General features: G+C 36.2%; 2 protein-coding genes across 2 annotated transcripts; one reads left to right on the top strand and one right to left on the bottom strand.

Annotated features, from left to right (window-relative positions):
- The first annotated feature begins 1,013 nt into the window (after positions 1 to 1,013).
- Positions 1,014 to 11,506, top strand: LOC120629577 (neprilysin-4-like). The gene is made up of 13 exons (XM_039898546.1): positions 1,014 to 1,429; positions 3,140 to 3,295; positions 3,591 to 3,730; positions 4,045 to 4,213; positions 4,378 to 5,240; positions 5,317 to 5,467; positions 5,577 to 5,763; positions 6,118 to 6,236; positions 7,779 to 8,171; positions 8,462 to 8,634; positions 8,948 to 9,132; positions 9,789 to 9,932; positions 10,852 to 11,506. Exons 1-13 carry the CDS (start codon positions 1,014 to 1,016, stop codon positions 11,026 to 11,028), a joined length of 3,273 nt encoding a protein of 1,090 aa, XP_039754480.1. The 3' UTR covers positions 11,029 to 11,506.
- A 1,039-nt stretch (positions 11,507 to 12,545) lies between these two features.
- On the bottom strand, positions 12,546 to 21,487 carry LOC120629411. The gene is made up of 4 exons (XM_039898351.1): positions 21,130 to 21,487; positions 15,225 to 15,304; positions 14,279 to 14,441; positions 12,546 to 13,024 (listed from the first exon to the last, which is right to left on the bottom strand). Exons 1-4 carry the CDS (start codon positions 21,461 to 21,463, stop codon positions 12,864 to 12,866), a joined length of 738 nt encoding a protein of 245 aa, XP_039754285.1. The 5' UTR covers positions 21,464 to 21,487; the 3' UTR covers positions 12,546 to 12,863.
- Between the last annotated feature and the right edge of the window lie 736 nt (positions 21,488 to 22,223).

Genomic DNA, 22,223 nt, shown 5'->3' with positions numbered 1-22,223 from the left:
AAACGTAATTGGGTTCAACCGACGAGGATGATTGCTCACAATTTTCCCGACACTCTGAGTCCCAGGGTCAAACTAACAATGGCCACTGAGTATACGGTCAGCTAGCTAATCCTGCAACATTACTTGCTGCTCGTTTTTATTTTGTATGCGAATGACACGTGAAGTGCATTTAATTTTAATTTTAACTCCCTTATCCCTTTTCTGCTATTGAGAATTTGACTGCAGCGTATAAAAGCATTCGGTGACCATCAAACAAGGCTATGAGTTTCATGCATACCTGCATTAATAAAATAATGGGAAAAGTGTTTATCGAATAAAATAGAATGGAGGTATAAAATAATTTATAGAAATATAGATCGCTTTGTACGATAGCTTATATTACACAGTATAGACAGTTTCCTACATCATCCCTTAATTTAACCATGATGTATTTTATTAGACGAAAAAATGCAAAACATTATAACAAACTCACGACTAAATACACCTCTAGTTTTGTTATTTATTCATAACCTTATTTCAAATTGACGCGCGACAAAAATCGAAAATTCTATCTTCTAAGTAGAATCGATCTGATATTCCTTGTTTGTTCTGTCCTGAAATCTTGGTGTTTATTTTTTAAAGGTTGAAATGCTGTGCTGGCTGAGTCACAGATGTGAATGGAAGCATTCCCATGGCCACCAGACAAAGAACACGTAGGGCTAAAACCCCTAAGGAGGGGTACCCCTAACATAAGGAGTCTGCGTGGACATAGCTCATCGAGGTCCGTGATGCGTAGGCAAGCTGAGCTGAAGCTGATGGTGTATTCGAATGCGGTCCTTTATACTCGAGGTCACTGACGTTTCAGTATTGCATTACTTACATTGTGTCTACAATAGCAATTTTCTAATATTTAATGAACAAACAGACCATCTGTATTCCTGTATATTACAATAGTAACGACAACTGTATGATGTTCCACTTACAAATCTCGCAGGATTTTCTGAAACCGTCAGGCGCGTCAGTCAGAACTTGACATGGCGCGGGTTGACACGCCATTCCAAACAGTATCAGTTAAACCGAAAAGTGCTAATTTCTGCAGATTTCTTTTACTTATTATAATAACGACCTTGTTTACTGTCGCGTATTTTATATCGAAGAGACCGTTGGACGGTTTGGGCGACCCATCTGACCAGTTCACAGTTAAAAACGTGCCGAGTTACACCAGATTGGAACTTTTAGATCCTGAAGAAAGGGAGGTATTTCAAGGGTTTCGAACGTCGTTTCTGCCTCCTGATGAACTAATACTTTCTCGGAAAGGTCGCAAGTTGGAGCTCCATCAGGGTGAAGTAACAAGCGATATATTAATTTGGGATAACATTGGTAACGGAGCACGACCACCGACTAGAGTAAAACGAAAAAGCCATTTCAGTTCCACTTCACAGGACTATGCGTAAGTAATCTTCTTAGCATAATATGAAAAAGTAGTTCTCACTATTTGTACGTTTAGATCTTTTAAACTACGCAACAGATTTTCATGCAGTTTATATCAATAGATAAAGTGATTAAAGAGGAAGGTTTAAATATGTAATAAACATGCATATTGTATTAGAGAAAAGTAAAGAAATTCCAACACTTGTAATGTGATGTAGTAACAAACATATTTTTGTGCGCTTACATTGCAAACGCTGGCTAAATCTTACTAGATAGATCACATTAATCTACTAGGGAATTACATTATTAAACACTCCAAACTGCCTCACATTTGCACCCGTGCTAAGACGGGGCGGGTCGCTAGTTCTATATATGTATTACCTAACTAAGTACGTATACATAAGAGAGGCGAGTAACGATGTTACAAAAAGGTATGTATCCTATTAATTTGAAACTTGTATTTTAACCCGCTTTAATTGATTGTCGCTCTACAATTCTTTTTAGAAGATCTCTTAAGCACAACAGTGTGTTATATGCACATTCGTGAAACGACCCAGATTCAATGCTGGCCCGGTCATTTTAGGAGTTTATAATTTTAAGCATGGTGTTTTCATATGAGACGGGGTGAGGTCTTTATACGAATAAACAAACTTAATCTAGACTCAAACGCAATAGAACTATAAGTACTCAAGATTATTTAAAGATCGGCAAAAAATTACAGCCCAAAATTTATTAAAGGGCCACAAAAGCATTTGGAGGGAATCCCTGAGAGCCATCTTTTAATCAACAAGGTAGCAGTTGGAGCAGGATTTTGTTGCTTTCTTGTTACATTCCGCGTTTATTTTATTGATTTTTTCGGAAAAACAATACCAGGCGTTTTATAAGATTTGTACGCTCGCAATCAATGAGTCATTTTCGAGTAGGTAACGAAATACTTGAATATCGGAGTAAAATCTTTTTTAAAGGTCTAAATTGCTTACAATTGTTCAGCTAGGGCTTATTAGAATTACGTCTGATAAACTAACGTCACTTGGATAAGTCAGGTTTAAAACCTTCGATTGAACTGAGTCGCTCATATTACGGAAATTATAATTGAAACTTCAAGGATTTTCATTGAAATAGGAAATGCTCACGTATTTACCCTACCGTATTCGTAATACCTCCAGTATATATTAAACAATCATTTTCGATGAGGTACATAACATTAATACCTATTCGAAGGTGGCATGTATACGTCGTACAGTATGAAGTGGTTTAGCATAGTAAAATTGATTGTCTAAAAGTCCATTACTAGAATAATTTATTACTCTTTTGTCTTTCATGGCAAAAGCAAATTTATAATGTTACTACCCTTGCTTCCAATAAATTTCAACATAATATCAGAAATAGTCAGAAATTTCCACTAAGTCAGAATGAGTAATGCTTACAAAATGCCGTGTGGTGACGGCGGATTAGAATGCCGTTGTCACCACACCTAGTTTTTTTCTGGGGTGTAATAAGGGGCGGAAAACGGAATATTCCATAGAACGGACAGAAGCATCCTCTGTACTACTAGTACAAATAACTCACCGACACGTTTGTCCAGCGTGGAGATTAAGAGCAAATCCTGCCGTTAGGAGAGGCATTTAGAAGATCAGGGAACTATTATAGGCTAAATGGATGATTGCAAAACATATTAATTATTACTACATTAAAGAATATTTATCAATTAAAGGAATATTTTCAACAGACAAGAAAGCCAGACACCTTACAAAGGTACTTATGAGGATAACGAAGCAGAAGGAGGTGGTGATGAAGCAGAAGAAGGCGAAGATGAGGATATAGTTGAATCAGAATACGAAAGTGATTCCCATGAGCCAGATGGTGATGGCAGAAACTTACACAGGTAGGAAATAATTAAGTTTGTATTGTCTTTGTTAACTCTATGCACAATGGTTAGTGCTCGTATATAGATAGTTTTTTTAGATTTCTTTCATTTTGTAACACATTTAAATATTATAATAAAATGCTTTACAATTTTACATTATTTAACGTAGCATCTAAATAAACCCGTGCCCTGTAGTGGGCCGGTAATGGTTGATATATATAAAACTTATTTACCCACCATTCAATCTTGCAAATAAAAACACCAGGCGAGAAACTTTCGATATTACTGCCACCTTTAATACATTTTTTCAAAGTGTCGTGCATCAGGAAATATACGTCGACCGTGGTCCGTTGGATGATGTTGAACAAGTACGTCGCCAGCCTGAACTTGAAGAAGGTGAAATGGGCTCAGCAGCTCATGTTTATAAACCAGTCAAATCTTACAGCGGAAAAGGTAAAGGTTTATTTTGTAGTTTCATTTTCGGTTAAAGTTAGGTAATAAATTGAAATTTCCTTATATTATTTTTTTCAATTTTGTTTGATTTTATTCCATGACATGTTCCAAATCAAATCAATGTTTTCTATTTACTTACCGATTGAATATATCAGGCATGCTGTAAAATAATTGTATTTAATCAAAACGATTCTATCCCTACGACCATCATTCAATTGGTTGTATTTATAATGAGTCAAGTATAACATAGGTCAACGTAACGAACCTGTTCACATTTATTTATTTAAGATCCTACAATTAAATTTTTGGTTCAGGTATACATGCTTTTTGGAAAGGTCAAGGAGAAAAAGAAACAATAAGGCTAACTCAAGCAAATATAATGAAGCAATACATGGACGCTGGAGCAGATCCTTGTCATGACTTTTATCAGTATGCTTGTGGGAATTGGCCTACTCTTAACCCCATTCCAGCTGATAAAGCTGGGTAAGTAAGAGTAATAAAGTAGAGAGATCATTTATCTACTACTACTACTACTACATATAATCCTATTCTTTGATTTTCGTAAAAGGTTTAATGGGTCATTAACCGTTTTCAGCAATGCATAAGCTTTTCTAAAAAACATAACTTAATGAATAATCTTATTGCAGCTACGACACTTTTGAAATGTTAAGAGAAAATTTAGATACAGTTTTGAAAGATCTATTAGAATTCAAGAAAAATGAATACGTATCTACTACTTATCCTGGGCCACATTTACATATGCAAGATAACTTTTTAACAGTGATGCACTACTCAAAATGTCCCAGCAAACCACTTGAAGTAGACTTTGATGTCATTGTAACGAATACTGATGAAGTCGATAGTTCAGCGGAAATTAAAAATAATTATGAGTTTAATAACACAAAGGAGGACAAGTCAGAAATAATAAATCGTATTCGTAGATATTTGGACAAAAAGGCAAAAAAATTAAAGAAACCAACGAACATTAAATTAAACAAATATTTATTAGATAATGAACGCACGCAACGCACGCGTTATTTAAATAGACATAGAAGCTATCTTAAAAGCAATCATAAAACTGATGAAAGAAGAACTATAAAAAAACGTTCCATTAGTTGGGTTGGAGACAATAAACAAAAAAAAAGTTATTTTAAAAGATTGAAAAGAATAGAACCTGTAGGAACTATAATATTAAAAGTCCAGGAAACAAATGAAAAAGATACAAATTTTTTAACGAATGATGCCGCCTTAAAAGCAAGATTTCTCTTCAAATCCTGCATGAATCATGAAATTTTGAAAATAAGAGGGCATCAACCCCTTTTAGATTTACTGGATTCATTAGGTGGGTGGCCAATATTGAATCCTGATTGGACTGGAAAGGATTTCGATTGGTTAGAACTCATGGCTAAGCTTAGACTATACAATAACGACATTCTAATATCGGAATGGGTTGGTCCCGATATTAAAAATTCTGATGAATTCGTTATTCAATTTGATCAAACCAGCTTAGGTAATTCTAAATTCTTTAAAATTTCATACTTGCTTAGTTGGCAAATATATTAAAATTATTTATTCAATTAATTTAGGTTTACCAACAAGAGATTATTTTCTCCAAAAATCCAACAAAGTTTATCTAGATGCATATAAGGAGTACTTAACAAAAATAGCATTACTACTTGGTGGTGATGCTAAGCACGTTATAGCTAGTGCAGAAAAACTAATTCAATTTGAAATCGAGTAAGTGATTCATTATTTAATTTGTTTTGATTTCGATTAATGTATTGTTAGAAAACAAAATCCTCCAATTTGCTGCATTATATACCATAGATGTATGATTTTGTAACAGATTGGCAAAAATAACCTCAGCACCAGAAGACAGACGTAATGTTTCAGAACTCTACAGACGTATGACTCTGGCAAAGATGGAAGGATTGGTTCCTCAGATACATTGGAGAAGATACCTGTGCATTGTCATGAATAGGACTGTAGAGGCTCAAGAAACGGTCGTGCTATTTGCACTTAATTATGTCAGAGTAAGTATTTACTAGATAATTTACTGGAATAATTTGAACATAAGAAGCAAAAATAAACTTGCAGTGCGATATAGTAGAATACATAAAATAAGTAATTCATGTAAATTTACTACGGTAATATTCGGTTACATCTAAGAAGAAATTTTATGATGAACCGGTGAAGTACATATTTTATTGGATTAGTTTTAAAAAAGTGTAGTGATATTTTAATAGAACAAATACAAATCTTACGTAAACTGTACCGAAATTGCATTTCTTCGCACCAATCTTGTGAATGATCAAAAAACTGTTTTTATTTCTAAGGCGCCCTTATATGATATAGCCCTGATTTTTCTTATTTTACATCAACTCTAGCACTTAGTACAATTGATAAAGAAAACGGATCATAGCACTTTATCGAATTACCTGCTGTGGCGGTTCGTGAGGCACCGAGTGAACAACCTGGATGATCGCTTCCAATCTGCCAAACAACAGTGAGTACAAAGTCCTAACAATTGAGCATGCTAAAAATAAACCAATTTTTGCATTGATCAAAGATATAACATTCTATTTTATAAGTGGCAAGATATTATGTTCTCAAATGTTATATTTGCAGAATTGAATTAATATCATGATTGAGTCTTGTTTTTTTTTAAATTTAAAGATCTAAAAAAGACAAACCAGGTTTACCCAAAAACGGCAAAATAAGAAATTTTAGCAGTTGACTGAGGCAACAAAATAGATGTTGATGATGTTTTTCAGTTTAGTTCAAGCTATTTTGAAAAAATCTAAACAAAGAATATTTAGTACAAGAAGATGTTAGTACATTAGTATTTTTATATAACATCATTCCATATAAGACGATTTATTGAGACTAACATGTTACCGTTGGAGACAGGTAGAGAAATGTTATATTTCTTTATTGCATCATCATATGCAAAACAAAGTAGCTTGCTGTCTGTCTGTCTTTATACATGCTTAGACCTTTAAAACTACGCAAAGGTTTTTGTTTTAGAAAGAGTGATTCCAGAGTAAGGCTTATATCTATAATATTCTATATGCATAATATAGTAGAGAAACGCTGATTATTAGATTATTAGATAAGAGGTTTATTAGATATGTAATGTCGTAATTAAACACACTTTTTGCGCGTATATTGCAAACGCTGGCTACCAGCTGAGATATATCAATAAAATTCAAATTGTCAAAATAATTAAATTGTAAAAAAGGTCCCCGATGGTGTATGTTTATCACCAAAGGAAAGCCCACAGTAACAATTTTAATCCTTTATATTTTACAAAAAAATTATGGGTTATTTGGTCTATTTTAAACAGTATTATTCCTTATCCAATTAAATGGGCCCGCCTAGCAACAGTGTGAAATTTGCACATGGAGCTCTCAGCTGGTCTGTTGTTGGTGTTGGTGAACGTCCGCTCGGTCTCTTGTCTTCGGTGTTTCCCGAGATGCTAAGTTCTCATACCCACGTCGCATAATATACACTAGCGGACCTGCGCGACTTCGTCCGCGAATGAGTCGACTTAAAAAAATAGTCGTATGTCCAATATAAATCCGAGATTCCAATATAACCGAATCCTAGCTTGATCAATTTATCGCCCCCGAAACCCCCTGTATACTAAATTTCATGAAAATCGTTGGAGTCGATTACGACATTCTATTTAGATATTTATATATATATTTTATATATTTATCGATAAAACACGAATAAAATGACATTTTATAAAAAGGAATCCTAGCTAGATCGATTTATCGCCCCCGAAACCCCCCGTATACTAAATTTCATGAAAATCGTTGGAGACGATTCCGAGATTCCATTTATATATATTTATATATACAAGAATTGCTCGTTTGAAGATATAAGATATGAAACTTTGTAATTTTATATCTATTATTTATTTGGATTTCGTAGTTTTGGACATATTACGATTTTGAGCAGCAATATAACTTTTACACACTTTTTACAGAATTTTTAGTTAATTTCCTTTTAACTAGGTTAGTTACTGACTATTATGATTCAGATTCTATTACATTTTATTCGGCCGAGAGCAAGCGCCGTCAAGATGGAAAAACTGCATATCACAAGTAAACTCCAATATGGGAATGGCATTAGGCTCGATGTTTGTGCGAAAATATTTCGACGAGATGAGTAAAAACGACACATTGACGATGACTATAGAAATACAACAAGCTTTCCGAGAACTATTACATACCACTAACTGGATAGACGATGAAACTAAAAAACTAGCAGGGCATAAAGTAGATTCAATGATGTTGAGGATTGGCTATCCGGATTTCATATTGAACAAGGAGGAACTGGATGAGCGGTATATAGAAGTAAAGATACATCCGGATAAATATTTCGAGAACATATTGAATATTCTTCAGCATTTGACGAAAATGGAACAATCAAGGTGAGTTAGCGATTCGATGTGATGCTACGCAAAACTGGCTTCAGAAAGTAAATGGATTGTTTCAAGCGCAACTAAGCAAAATATTTTTAGATATTGATTAAAGAGTATGTGTTGTAGTCGTAAATCAATTTAATTTTAATCTTCCTTTTTTTTAACGAAGCTGATTCATTTGAAAACCGAACATTATCACCATAACCTTTTAAATATGGGCTTGTCAATGGTATATAACTGATGTGACAGCGTTGAAACAAATGCCTGTGACCAGGTTGATAATGTTTTTTCATTTCCAGGATTGGGCAGCCCGTGAACAAAACTTTATGGAACACTGCACCAGCGGTGGTGAACGCTTACTACAGCCGGAACAAGAATCAGATCATGTTCCCAGCCGGTATCCTTCAACCGCCATTTTATCACAGGCACTTTCCCAGGTCCCTCAACTTTGGAGGGATAGGTGTTGTTATAGGTACGTCGTTTCAAAAATTTCAATTAATTATCGTTAGTGATAATCTCTCTTTCTATTCGCTCTCTCGTTGTATGCATCATGAGGTTTTGAGTTGATAGACATCGCGTTATTCCGTTACAAAAAAAAGTTCTCAGTTCGAAATCTGGAATTTGAGAGTTAAGGAGAACCGGTTAAGTCAAAGGTTCCAAACAGGTTCTGTGGAAAGGTTTTAATAACCTTTTCGTATCATGGAAGCCACCTGTGGACTGCATCGTCACTTGTCAGCTGAAATCACAGTGAAGCGCCTAGCTAGTATAAAACCTGGATATTTCAGGTCATGAAATAACGCACGGTTTCGACGACAAGGGCCGTCTGTTTGACTGCGAAGGCAATCTTCATCGATGGTGGTCTGACAAAGCCATAGAGGTGTTCCACAAGCGTGCACAGTGCCTTATCAATCAGTACGGGATGTACATCGTGCCTGAGGTCAATATGAAGTTGGACGGAGTAAATACGCAAGTAAGGGCACCATACAAGTTTATAATTTTCTTTCATAGTCATGTTTACTTTAGGGACTTTAGCTATTTTTTATCCGAAGATTTTTTTTTTAAATGCCTAACTCAATCAGTGTGCTGTGTGGTGACGGCCGACTAAGGCGGAATATAACGGAGAACGGGCAGAAGCGTCCTCTGTGCTGCTGATACCATTTACTGTAATCACCAACGTCCAACCCATCTGCCCAGCAGCGTGGTGATTGTGGGCAAACCCTTGCGTTTGGAGAGGCGTTTAGTCCATCATTGTATTATTATAAGCTATTTATATTGATGTTACTAAGTTAGTACTCAAGTGATCTTTATCAGAACAAGGAAAGTTATTATCCTTCTTCTGATAAGGTAAATTTCTTAAAATCATTGATAATTTTTAATGGTTTATTAATTTACTGATACAGATGCTTGGTCAGTCAATTGCAGTAACTTCCGCTTAAGCATTGACTCATATTTTTTATTTTTATCTCTTTTTATTAATAATTCTGCTCATATTTCGCTTTATTTTATTTTCGAGGTAACGTGTAATGTAGTAGGTAAGTGTACATTTTCCATGGTGGGCAAATGCGTTATTTATAAAATAAACAGTCCGAAAAGGCAACAAGGCCTCAAACTATCAAATTTCTTCAGGGTGAAAACATAGCAGACAACGGTGGCGTGAAACAAGCTTTCCACGCGTACCAAGACTGGCTTCTGCATCACGATGCAGCTGATGAAACCCTTCCTGGGCTCAATCACACTCACAAACAGCTATTCTTCTTGAACTTCGCGCAAGTGAGTATGAAGAATGGTCTTCTGCACTAGACCGGTTTACCACACCTAATCAACTTTTGTACCTAACCCAAGATTTACTTTAGATATAACGGCCAGTCCGTTATTCTAGCCATCTAAAATCAAGTCTTGGGTTGGGCTATGCCCGTTCAACATATAAGAACATGAATTAATGTTTCGTCTGCCTATATGTTCCCAATTTCAGGACTACTAACTGAGTTCCTTCTAAATAGAGGTCTAATCATCGTCAACGTCATCAAGCTATTACCGGACCACAACAGGGCACGGGTCACCTGCACTGCTTCGAAAGTTTCGTTAGTTAGGCATTATAATAACGTTATTCTATTGTTATTACTGATACCGTTAGACAAGCTACCTCATACACTGCAATCTCCAAATAACCCTTGAACTAAGTCTAATTTGTGTCGAATGGACTTCCTCTATCGTTAAAAGACACAAATCGATCCAGAAATAATTGAGAAATCATATAACGACGACGACGAGAGTTGCAAATATCCTCCGATTTTGAAAGACGGTTTAAAGGGGATTACGAGATCATTAAAAACCTTTTTTCCTTTTTTCAGCTTACACACCAAAGAAAACAAATACAATCTTACATTACAAACAAAATGCATTAGCTATTCACGTAACTTATTTTGGTAACAACAAGTTGTTTTCAACATTATGGTCTGTATAGAAAACACTGTTCTTAAGCTGCAAAGTTGTGATGGTGTATAATTTCACTAAATACAGGCTGATTCTTATGGATTTACCTGGTTAGGACTATACCGATTGGACAATAGTTTTTTGTATTAAAACCGATAGACATCTGCAGTTTGTCATAGGTCTCAAGGAATTTTGATACTCTTTGTTTTATATCGCTTATATCCAGTAGATGCGTAATGAAAACCATTATTTTCAGGTATGGTGCGGAGCTATGCGACCAGAAGCGATGCGTAATAAACTGAAAACAGCCGTCCACTCTCCAGGCAGATTCAGAGTTATTGGAACGCTTTCCAACTCTCTGGACTTTGCTAGAGAGTTCCAGTGTCCACCTGGCTCACCTATGAACCCTGAACACAAATGTAGTGTTTGGTGACGAAGTATGTAATCCTTATGAACAGAACCTATATGAGGTTCTGTTCATGAGGATTATCGTGAAAAAACCTATTCTATCAATATCATGAATGGATAGTAAATTTTGGCACTTGAATAATAGCCTTCCACAAGACGCATCCAAAAATACGCAACTCATAATCTACATTGGCGTTTTGCTGGGTCGTCCGAAAGTACCTAACCTACCAATCCGTATTAGGACGGTATGGAGAGTATATTCTCTAAAACCGTCTCTCCTATTATCTCTAATAGGAGGCATGTACCCAGAAGTGGGATTTTAATAAACTAATAATAATGTTGATGATGATTCAATTTAAAAAAAAAATGCTTTTTTGTCTGGCAATGAAAGTTTCTATTTCAATTCTGGATTAATGAATACATTTAGTTATTCATTCAAAATAGATCCGCCTTTTAGTGTTATATTAATTTTATTTTAGGTAACGATTAAGTTGTTATAACCTTTTGTTTCTAATGTTGTATTTGTAGTAACAAATAATTTATTTGTAAGAGTTTAATTATAATACTTGTTAATAGTTTTCTGTAAATATAACATTTTTTTACATTTTTTAAATTCTGTAATGGAATGATTCGCTGAATAAATTACATAAAATTAAAATGTTTAGTTGTCTTCATTTTATTTTCCAACTAACATTTTGTGTTAGTACACAGCAGCAGTATAACAACATAAGGGTAACGTTTTGTTACTAAATAAGTATAACGTTTCTATTGAACCTGACCCTGATCATATCAACGCACCTACCTGTCCGCTTAGGCATTTTCGTCGACATTAATATCGGTACGATAATTTTAAAGTTATTATATAATTATGGATTACGTAATCGATAAAAAAGTAAGGCTTGAATAATTGCTCTAACCCAGGTTGCTTCTTAAATAGTTTCAAATGACCATATAAGATGGTTAGAACAATAAGAACCGGCTGAGTTTTTGTTTTTTTTTGACCAAGGTACGTTTGGAACCCTCGTAGCTTTAGTTTGAAGTTTACGAATGTAGTTATCGCCACCATCTTATTACTAAGTACGTATTTTGCATAAAACTAACGCATCAAAAGTGCCATTCATGTGACTATTTGATTAAAGAAATATTTAACTTTGACTTAGCGAATTTAAATACCGAAATATTATTTTTTACAATTTTTTTCTTGCTTCTGGACGATTAAGGGCAGACTTTTAATCACAGCAACACTTTCTATTATATGTTATAGTCATATGTAAAATAAAATAACCTGGGTGCCTGATATTAGGATTTGATATAGTAATATGATTATATTGATTATATTAGGATTGCGAACTCTGCTAACTTTCGAATCCCAGCACGCACCTCTAAATACCTAAATTATGTGCGTTTTAGATAATTAGAATATCACTTGCTTCAACGGTGAAGTAAATCATCGTGAGGAAACCAGCATGCCTGAGAGTTAATGTTCGGTGCATAATGTACAAAGGCGTGTGAAGTCCACCAATCCTCACTGAGCCAGCGTGGTGGACTTTAACCCTTCTCATTGTGGGAGGATACCCGTGCCCTGTAGATGTTATGATGATAAAGATTGCATGTACAGGGTTTTTGTCCGAGCATAAAGCAGGAAATGGCATATAACAAGTTCTGTAAAAAAAAATAGTGGGAACGCCATTGAATGTACCTACCTATAAAACATTCACTAATCTAGTTAAATGTGAGTTCAATGCACATGCCAAATAGTACTATAGTTTATATTAGAGTAAGCAGTTGATTGTCAGCTTTGCGAACTAAATAAAAAAAAAAGTGAAAGTTCAGAAACAGGATCAGGTTCAAATTAAACTCCTAATAAACGTAGTTCCCAACTTCCACGCTCTGCACGTCGTCGTTGCTCCAAAGCGTCTGTACTTCATATTGGGAATGGCGGGAGACGTCAAAATATTCCCTTCTTTCCCAGCGCATACGAACCAATCGCGCTATTTCCAGCCAGAGACGAGCTTCTAGCACTGCAAAACATTTCTGCTCGTTAATAGGCTCATCGAAATTTGGGGAAGTACTTTGTGCTTATTTCTGTCGCTACAATGCTGTGCTCCAGTCTGAAGGGCGTGAGAACCGGTGTTAGGCTGCCCGTCCATCGGAGCCGAGAAACTGACTAATGCAGAGCACAGTTGCGTACTTACTGTGTCTGGTTCACTTAAGAGCAGCGGAGATTGTGTGCAATCCCATTGGTTAATATTTCTTAGTTAACGTTTCTCGGCTCCGCTGCCTCGCTCCGCTCCGGTGGACTGGCAGCCTTATTACAGGCACATGATGCTTAAAAACTACGCCACAGATTAACGGAGAAAGGGTGGCAGGTGGCAAAGGGTCGCTCTGTTATGGGCGATAATTTTTTACTTACAAACAGATGGGACCTCTGCCTCATACGTCAATTATTTCTTAGGTAGTGTAAAAAAGCGGTGGTAGCCCAGTGGAACTTCGACTTAACTAACCAGAGGTTGAGTTCGAATCCCAGCACGCACCTACGTTATGTGTGTTTTAAGCAATTGAAATATCTTGCTTGAACGGTAAGGGAAAACGTCGTGAGGAAACCTGCATGCCAGATCGTTCTCCATAATGTTCTCAAAGGTGTGTGGAGTCCACAGATCCTCAGTAGCCAACGTGGTGGACTACGGCCTTAACCCCTTCTCATTGTGTTAGGAGACACGTGCCCTGTAGTGGGCCGGTACCTAATTATTGATTTGATGATGGTGATAAAAAAAAGTGTGCCATACGACCATGCTATTTTTAAAATAATATTTGATGGACCAAGCATATTGCCCACCTGGTTGTAGTTATTTTATCTATGAATCAGATAAACACACATTCTCTCAGGTACACAAGTAGTGGGGGTAGCTGTCAATCGAGTAGTCTTGTGACGGACAAGGTACGGATCGGACGTGCGCCTGCACTCGTAGTATTGAGCCAGTGGATTTTAAGTACTACCGGCCGTGTACCAGCCTTTACATAAATAAGCAACAACACAATATAAAGCTTAATACAAACAGAGCAACACTTCACAGGGCATGCAAGGAATGAAGGAGCACGTCCTGCAACATGCTACCCCGTGTCCATCAATGTAATAACAATGTAACAACAACTGTTTAGCGGCAGAAATAAACATGGTGATAGTACTTCCCCGTACGAGGCCAGTCACTCTACTACTGCTACTACTTCTAGTGTCGTGTACTTCTACTGCTACCCGCCAAAAAAACCATACTCACGAAATAAAAAAGTAAAGGCGGTCATAAACAGCGGATTTACGTTCCCGTTAATGACAGCCATGGTGTATACAAGTGCCCCAGCGGTGGGCACCTGACGCAAGAACAGTCCTCGAAGCGTCGCGCCCAGCCACGGCAGAAACAAATACTCGCGTAGAGGAGAACTCTGAAGAACAAAAAACAAAATTCTTTTATTTCAAGTAGGCTTAGTATAACCTCTTTTGAAACGTCAAGTATGTCTGTTTGGGACCCTGCCACCAGTTGAAAGGCTGATTCTACCGAGAAGAAGCCGGCAAGAAACTCAGCAGTTGCTTCTTTCTATCATCATTTTACAATTTAACAATCATTTTTCTATCTTGTGTGGGATGAAAGCGGAACGGCTTGCTTCCAGACAACTTTGTCATTAAGAAATTCATCAATAGTAAACTGTTTAGTAACCTCGATGAATTAAAAGGTTTTTATATTTTTTAAACTTATGTTATAAAGATCGCCATTAAATAGAAATAATTATTTTCACACCATAACACGTGTAGTGTTTGTATCTATTTAATAGATGCAAATACATTGTCTCACTCGGGTACGATTTCGTACTCGGGGACGGGACGGGACCGGCAGCACATAACAGAACAGCAGAGAACATAACAGAACAGAGCAGCACAGAACAGCACAGAAAAGAACAGCACAGCACAGAACAGAACAGAATAGAAAAATAATAAAAAAAAACTAATAAGAAAGATAATTCAATGCTGGACGGCCTTTCCAAAGGGGAGAGTTGTGTGCTCTAAGAATCTACTTTTAACATCTTAAGCCCTTCTTATTCTATGAGAAGAAACGTGCCTTGTAGTCGGCCGGTAGTGGGTCGATAAGGATGATGACGATGCATATATAATATATTATATATCTATCAAAAATTTGCAACTTTTTCATAGTTTAGATATCAAATAATTACCACGTAAGACGAGTTCCATATAAGTAAGGAGCTGATTAAAATCACCAGAGTATCAGAAGCTTCGATGCACCAAATGACCCCTGTAATGACATTTTAGATGGTAAATATTGTGTAATCAAACTTAATAACTTCACGAACTTAGTGAGATTTGTTGCGCACAATTTAATATTCGGTATCATCCATTCGGCAGGTAGGTACACAGCTAACTTACGCAATGACATAAAGTTTACATCGTAGTATTAAAATTCTAGTGTGCGAAGTAAACTAAACAGAACGGTCTCGAAGTAAATCATCCATTTTACAATGATCCCTGTGGATAAGGATAGCATGAGTATTTTTAACTGTCAATTTAATTTACTTTGAAAATCTAAATTGATCGGGAGGGAGGTTACGTGGGTTACACCCCTTCCTTTTTTCCGAAAAAAACCAGTTGGTCGTGCACCTAACGAGAGAATGCAATTTGATAAAAGAATACATTCACGCGTCAAATTGCAACCAAATAGTTAATCGAAAACAGACTTGTAGACAGACAGAAATGTAGTCCATTTTAAGATATAGGATCGCAGGTATCTTTAATCACGAAATCCCTAGGGTCTTATATATCCCTGCGGTGTGTGTTCACAATACAATATGGAACTCGTGTAAAACACTGATTTCATCGTTATAATATCTAATAATACTAAAGTCATCGTGTGTAACCATTACCTCTCAGTAATAGCAGTACACTGTGATAAAGTTGTTGGGCATCAGTATATTTCGCAAGTCATTCTCACGTTAGGTGGATACCGACGTGTTTTTCACATTTAATTCCAATTAAAAAATAATTTTGCTATGGGATGAAATTAACATCGTCGTTAACGTATTAAGGTCAAAGGCCACCTTTCTCATAGGTTGCCATATGGTATTAAATATTCCGCATATATTTAACGGCCGATTGGCTCGTTGGGCAGCAACACAACTTTCTGAGTTGAAGGCTGTGTGTTCGATTCCAACAACTGGAAAATGTTTGTGTGATGAACATGAATGTTTTTCAGTGGCTTGGTGTTTACGTTATTAGTGTAATGCCATCGGTCCTCGATATATCTACAAAGTTTGAACGAAATCAGACCGTTTGAAGAGGGTCACAATCAAGTCCAAAGGAGTCTGTTACAAACATACAAACAAACATGCTGGTGAAGCTAAAATAAAAAGTGTAGTATTGTCATACTTAGTGTTGCCCAAATGCAAGAACAAGACGAGACTTAGCCAGTCTTGGTCTTGGTCTTGCGCCAATACACCTGGTCTTGGTCTTGGTTTTGGTCTTGCGCTCCCAGTCTTGGTCTTGGTCTTGGTCTTGCAGCAAGAGTCTTGCAAGTCTTGCAATTACCTATTAGTCTATTACTATTTATTAAAGTTTACTTTAAATCTTAGAAAAACGTATTAGAATTGGAACATTGTGAGCTTGAATTAACATAGCCATAGTAAAGATCAAGCAGATTAATAAATAACTGAAGATTTGATAAGAAATTCGAAAAATCAACTGACCTATATGTCGTTTTCCATGGAAGTAACTGTTTCTTAATAAACATTTATGATTTATAAGCTTACATTTGCTAAAACATGTAAAAAAACAAATTAATTACAATAACTTGACTGTATTTTAAAGAACAATACTTATCTGTCTAGAAAGAGATTGAACCCTCAACTTATAAGAAATTTAATAAAAGAGTTTTACGATTTATCATTTATTTGAATAAAAAATAAAATACAACACAAATCAACAGCTTTATCATTAGGTTATGATACTTTATATCAATTCTTTTGACCAAGAATTAATACAAAGTAACCATCTGGCTGACTCATCACTTAACCTATTTCTATGTTTTCTAATTACTAATGATGCTTTAGAAAATAACCTCTCAGCAGGTACTGAAGTTGCAGGTATTGAGAAAAAATCACGGGCCATTTTCGATAAAATCGGATACTCTGTCTCATGCGTCCTCCACCAATCTAAAATGTCTTCCGAGCTGGCAGTTCTTGGTTTTCTCAGGTACTCCTCCAACTCGTCTATCACTAAGCCTTGAAGACAAGATCCAGATGACGTCGAGGGACATTCATAGAGTTTATCAAAGTCTATTACGTCTTCATCTTCATCACATACTTTATTGTCTTTTTCTGGTAATTCCAGAGATTTGTTCAGTGAGTGTAGACTTTTATATTCTTCATAAAGTTCATTGAACTTGCGCAGACTTTCTGTTTTAAGTTGCTTCCCCCACATTGTCAGGTCAAAAGTCTGAGCCTTATGCCTTGGGTCTAAAATTAAAGAAGTACAATAAATCCAGTTGCTCTTCTTGTAATGTTTAAGCATTTTGTCTCGAGCTGCTTGGAAAGCTAGAATGAGCCTTTCATCCACTTCAGATCGATTAGGTTTCTCATCTAACTGTTTTACCATGGATTCAATTTTATCTAGCAAGAGATTAAATGATACAATGACTAGCGGTAACGTAACATATTTGTCTCCACCAAGTTTTGTACTTAAAAGTTTAAAGTTTATTAGAAATTTATGTAATTTTTCGAGTACCTGCCATTCATTAGCTGTGATTTGAAAATCATTCAATTCGGTGACAGAACTGCACAATATGTCAATGCCCGCTCTCACTTTTAAACCAAATCCAATCATATCATGTGTGGAATTCCATCTCGTTGGACAGTCAAGAATGGCATTTAGATTTGATGGCACGCCAGCTGCTTCACAAGCAGACTGAAACTTCTTCTTCACTATCTCACTTCTTTTTATTTTACTGGAAATACTGCGTAACTTTGTTACAGATGTACGCGAGTCAGCAATATTTGGTGCAGATTCTTCATCTTCCTCATCCTCAGTTTCGTCTGCATAGTCTTCGTACTGCTGATCTTGCGCGTTAGTGTCAGACTCACAGTGTAATGCTAAGGTCTTTAATAAATCTTGTACACCAAGGTTTAAAATGTGAGCAAAGCACCGGAAATGTTGATTGTCTGAATCAAAGTGTGGCGGCAGCTGTTTGCCCAGTTCATACATAAATTTGGTATTTGCAGTTGCGTTGTCGACCGTGATACCTTGTATTTTATCAATTATGCCATATTCCAATAAACATTCATGGAAAATCGTTGCAATATCTTCCCCAGTATGTCAACCGCGTGATGGTATAAAATCAAGAACTACAGATCGATACTTCCATTCGTTGTCTATATAATGAATAGTAACCCCGTAGTAACTCCTACCAGCAATTGACGTCCACCCATCAATGGTAAACGACATTTTAGATGATAATGGTTGAAGTCGTTCCTTGAGATTCAATTGGAGCTCTTCAAATCGCTCTTTGACTTTCCTTCTAAGTGTAGACCTTTTAGGAAACACCATATTAGGGCAAATACGTCGAAAATATACTTGTGTAGCTTCGTCATCGAAAAATGAGAAGGGAAGATATTTTTTCACCACCCAATCAACTGTAGCTGTCGTGATGTTGTCACTGCTGTTTTCCGACTGAAACAAAACAATAAATCTTGTGTTATTATTTAAAACATACTAGGTTTGAGCGTATAAGAGGAGGAGGTTTGTTGTTGTTAAATCGAGAAAATCGTTAAATTGATATTTGTTATATTAAGGTTGCACTGTACTGTAATTTACCAAAATAAAGTACTTAGTTGTTACTGGCCGATTAAATGAAAATATGGGTGTTTATAAAAAATATTTAAGACGATAATTACATACTTAATATGTCGCACCCCTAGATGAAAACACCACTAACTCAAAAATACTTACGTAAGTTAATGGCGTTTTTGAAAGTATCGCATGAATAGCTACGCGGAGTTAAAATTCTTTTAACTGTTAAAAAAATATTCTTACCTGTCCACTTCTTCCAGCGGTTACTAAAAAGCTTGTGATATCTCCACTTAATTTTGGTTTAACAGGAAGAAATATTTCTGATTCCTTTTTGTGGAAAGACATTAGATGTTTCCTTAAGCCTGAAGTGTTTCTGTTTTTCATTTTTATTTCAATCTTTTTATGTTGGCACAATTTACACAAGGCAGTTTGGGATGCATGAATTATTTAGAAAAACTCCTCAAATTTGCTTTTGGGTCTTTTAGATCTGTGACTCAAACTCTCGTTACTCGGACTAGAATAATTTGAATCTTCGTCACTCATATTAAATTGTACACGTGATACGTTTTTAGAAAACAACGAGAATTAGTAAAAACAATTATTAAGTTAGAATCGAAGCACAGCTCAATTGGAAATGACTGGAATTAAAATAATTCCTTCATTTATAGTACGTTTCCTTGCTTTTTACCGCGCCGCCTCGCCACGTGCCGGCTCTATGAAAAGGATGCCGCCGCAAATCGAACGATGCCGCGTGCGGCGTACAAACACACACTAAATATTACCTACTTGTACAGACGCGACCCGTGAATAAAATATATGTAAAGAATTAGTGCCAATCACTATTCTTTACATATAAGTGAATGTTTTGGCGTGCATCTATACTAATATTATAAAGCTGAAGAGTTCGTTTGTATGTTTGATGACAGAAGTTTTAAAATAAATAAATAAATCCTGAACGTCACTATACCTCCAAAGTTACTATTCCTCGTGGACGAAGTCGCGGGCACAGCTAGTAAATACTTACTCTCATCATCTCTCTCAGAGATATTCGAACACTTTTTTGCTATTTTTTCTTGTAAAAACTTAAGAAATATAATGACTAAATGTACAATAATAGTACCTAAGTAATTAGTTTAAAACCATATAAGTAATCAATATTATAATTACTTACTAGAATGAATTATTATGACATCTACTACCTATCCTCACCATTTTATCCTAATCATAATACTACTTGCGTGATCAGTATAATGTATTCATTTTCATTCTAAGCACTCTGAAACTTATTTATTCTTTGGAACACCTGTAGGTACTCTTAAAATTCGAAATTATTTTGCATGAATAGTGTCAAATGTTATGATTTCGGCGCGGCGGCAACGATTGTTTTAGATTTCAAAAGAAGCCGCCGGCGCGTGTATCATAACCATGTACTTCCGAAAAGCGGCAAATTTCTTTGAGAAGTAAGTACAAAACCTTTGATGCCGCATTATCAAAGTGCCGATGGTTAAAACATAACTATGCATGCACTCAGTTTGATTTTAATAGATATTTTTTTATTCGCTATGTTTATGGTATTAGTCGTAATGCGCATAGGTCCAGTTTTTCATATTCTTTGATATAGTTTTTTGCGTCTCATAAAATTCCTAAGCGTACCTACCTACCTATACACCGAACTGTTACACCTAACTACTCCGTGAAATAGCGCTAAGTCCTAGCTGCAAGACGCAAGAGTCTTGCAGGCTATGTCTTGTTCTTGCTCAAGTCTTGCACGGTCAGTCTTGGTCTTGGTCTTGCTAAAAATACGCGGTCTTGTTCTTGGTCTTGGTCTTGCAAAAACGCAAGAACAAGACCAAGACTGCAAGACCAAGACTGAATTTGGGCAACACTAGTCATACTGAACAGCAGCAGGCGTTCTTTTGTTAATTCCATGACTGTCGATGTTTATAATGACTTCAATTGACTGAAGCGGGCAGTGAAGAGAAAGGATTATAAAACATTGTACCATCGCGCTTCTCCAATGCGGGTTGATGAACTTTGACGATTGCTACCATTAGATAATAACTGTGACGTGAGAACACCATATTCCATAGTCCGGGCTAATAGTGAGCATTACCTAGCCTAACCAGGGGTTCGAACCCAGAACTTCGTGATCCGTAGTTCAACATGCCAATTACTACACCAACGAAGTTTATTAAATTATTTTAATGAACAAATGACCACAATTAAAATACCTATCCGCAATCATAATATCCGCTTTTTTTTACACGTAAGTATAGGACTCACTTGAAACATCGATGTCATCGATATATAGCTTATCATCTTTACTCATCAACATAAAATGCAAGTCATTTGGCAAAGCTTCGTCCTCGAAGGTCACCACTTCAAACTTCACGTTGCATACCAAACCGAGTAGGAGACAGACTGTAGAAACAAATGTAGCTGACAGCGATGTTCTGGAGGTTTTGAGGTGAAGTCTCTCAGCCCTTGCGAAGGTCTTGCGGCGTAGATATTCGAAGCTTGTCTCCATATAGTCCACAAGAGCGCCAAATAATGGAACATTCGATTTGGAATATGTCAAATGCCTTGGAATGCTATTTGTTACTCCGATATTTGCCATGACGTTATCGTTTTATAAATAGAATATGGATTAATAGATTTCAGTTTAAGTAAATTTTATAAAAAATCTTGCATTGGTCTTCGACACTTCCAATTTGACAGGTGGAAATTTAATTTCTTCATTATTTCTGACTTTTTCTGTAACGTTGTTTTTGTCTTTGATAACTGAATGATAGGAGCTCAGCGGAGACTTATCTGAGGGTCATTAGTACCTTATTAATAAACGTGGCATAACGTCAGAAGTTTTACTATTCTAACGTCACGCCACGTTTAGCATAACGTGGATTGGACGATTATTGAAAATTAACTCCCGCGTTATGCAGTGTTTTTTCACGCTCTGAAAAGGAATTGAACCGATCTTGCATAGTGACCCGCCGCCATTTTGTTTATTTTTTCGAAATCGCTGCGCACGATTGAAGTGGTGGACGTATTGGTTACGGGCACATAGGGGAACAAAAAATGACAACACAAGTGACATTGTAACCCAAAGTGTCACGTTGCTCGTTGTCACGGTTTTGTAAGTAAAGGTGGTCATTTATTATGAGGACTTTGAAACTGTTTAAAGGTACTGTCAGTTGGAGTGTGAATAATTATTGCTTAGACGGCCTTGGACTGAGAAAGCAGAGTCGCTGCCCAGTGCGCCTATCGGCCGTGAGTATATTTCATAAGGCATCTCCCTGTAAAAATATTAAGTCAAAATAAGAGTATTTTTAATACAAACCAATTCAAATCATTTTAAGTGTTTGGTTATGAGAAAGACC

Source organism: Pararge aegeria, chromosome 14 (genome assembly GCF_905163445.1).
Source record: "Pararge aegeria chromosome 14, ilParAegt1.1, whole genome shotgun sequence".
Taxonomy (NCBI): Eukaryota; Metazoa; Arthropoda; class Insecta; order Lepidoptera; family Nymphalidae; genus Pararge; species Pararge aegeria.
The sequence above is the reverse complement of the archived record's forward strand: the minus strand, read 5'-3'. Positions and strand labels throughout refer to the sequence as shown.

Bases quoted from the DNA above. Each gene is read 5' to 3' on its own strand.
- LOC120629411 (XM_039898351.1), bottom strand. From the start codon at position 21,463: ATGGCAAATATCGGAGTAACAAATAGCATTCCAAGGCATTTGACATAT. The intron at 14,442-15,224 runs GTAATTATTTGA...TTTGTTCTTCAG, and splicing joins TATGGAACTCGTCTTACGTG to AGTTCTCCTCTACGCGAGTA. The intron at 13,025-14,278 runs GTGAGTATGGTT...AATGTTTTGCAG, and splicing joins CGCCTTTACTTTTTTATTTC to TGCTAGAAGCTCGTCTCTGG.
- LOC120629577 (XM_039898546.1), top strand. From the start codon at position 1,014: ATGGCGCGGGTTGACACGCCATTCCAAACAGTATCAGTTAAACCGAAA. The intron at 4,214-4,377 runs GTAAGTAAGAGT...ATCTTATTGCAG, and splicing joins ATTCCAGCTGATAAAGCTGG to CTACGACACTTTTGAAATGT. The intron at 5,468-5,576 runs GTAAGTGATTCA...ATTTTGTAACAG, and splicing joins CTAATTCAATTTGAAATCGA to ATTGGCAAAAATAACCTCAG.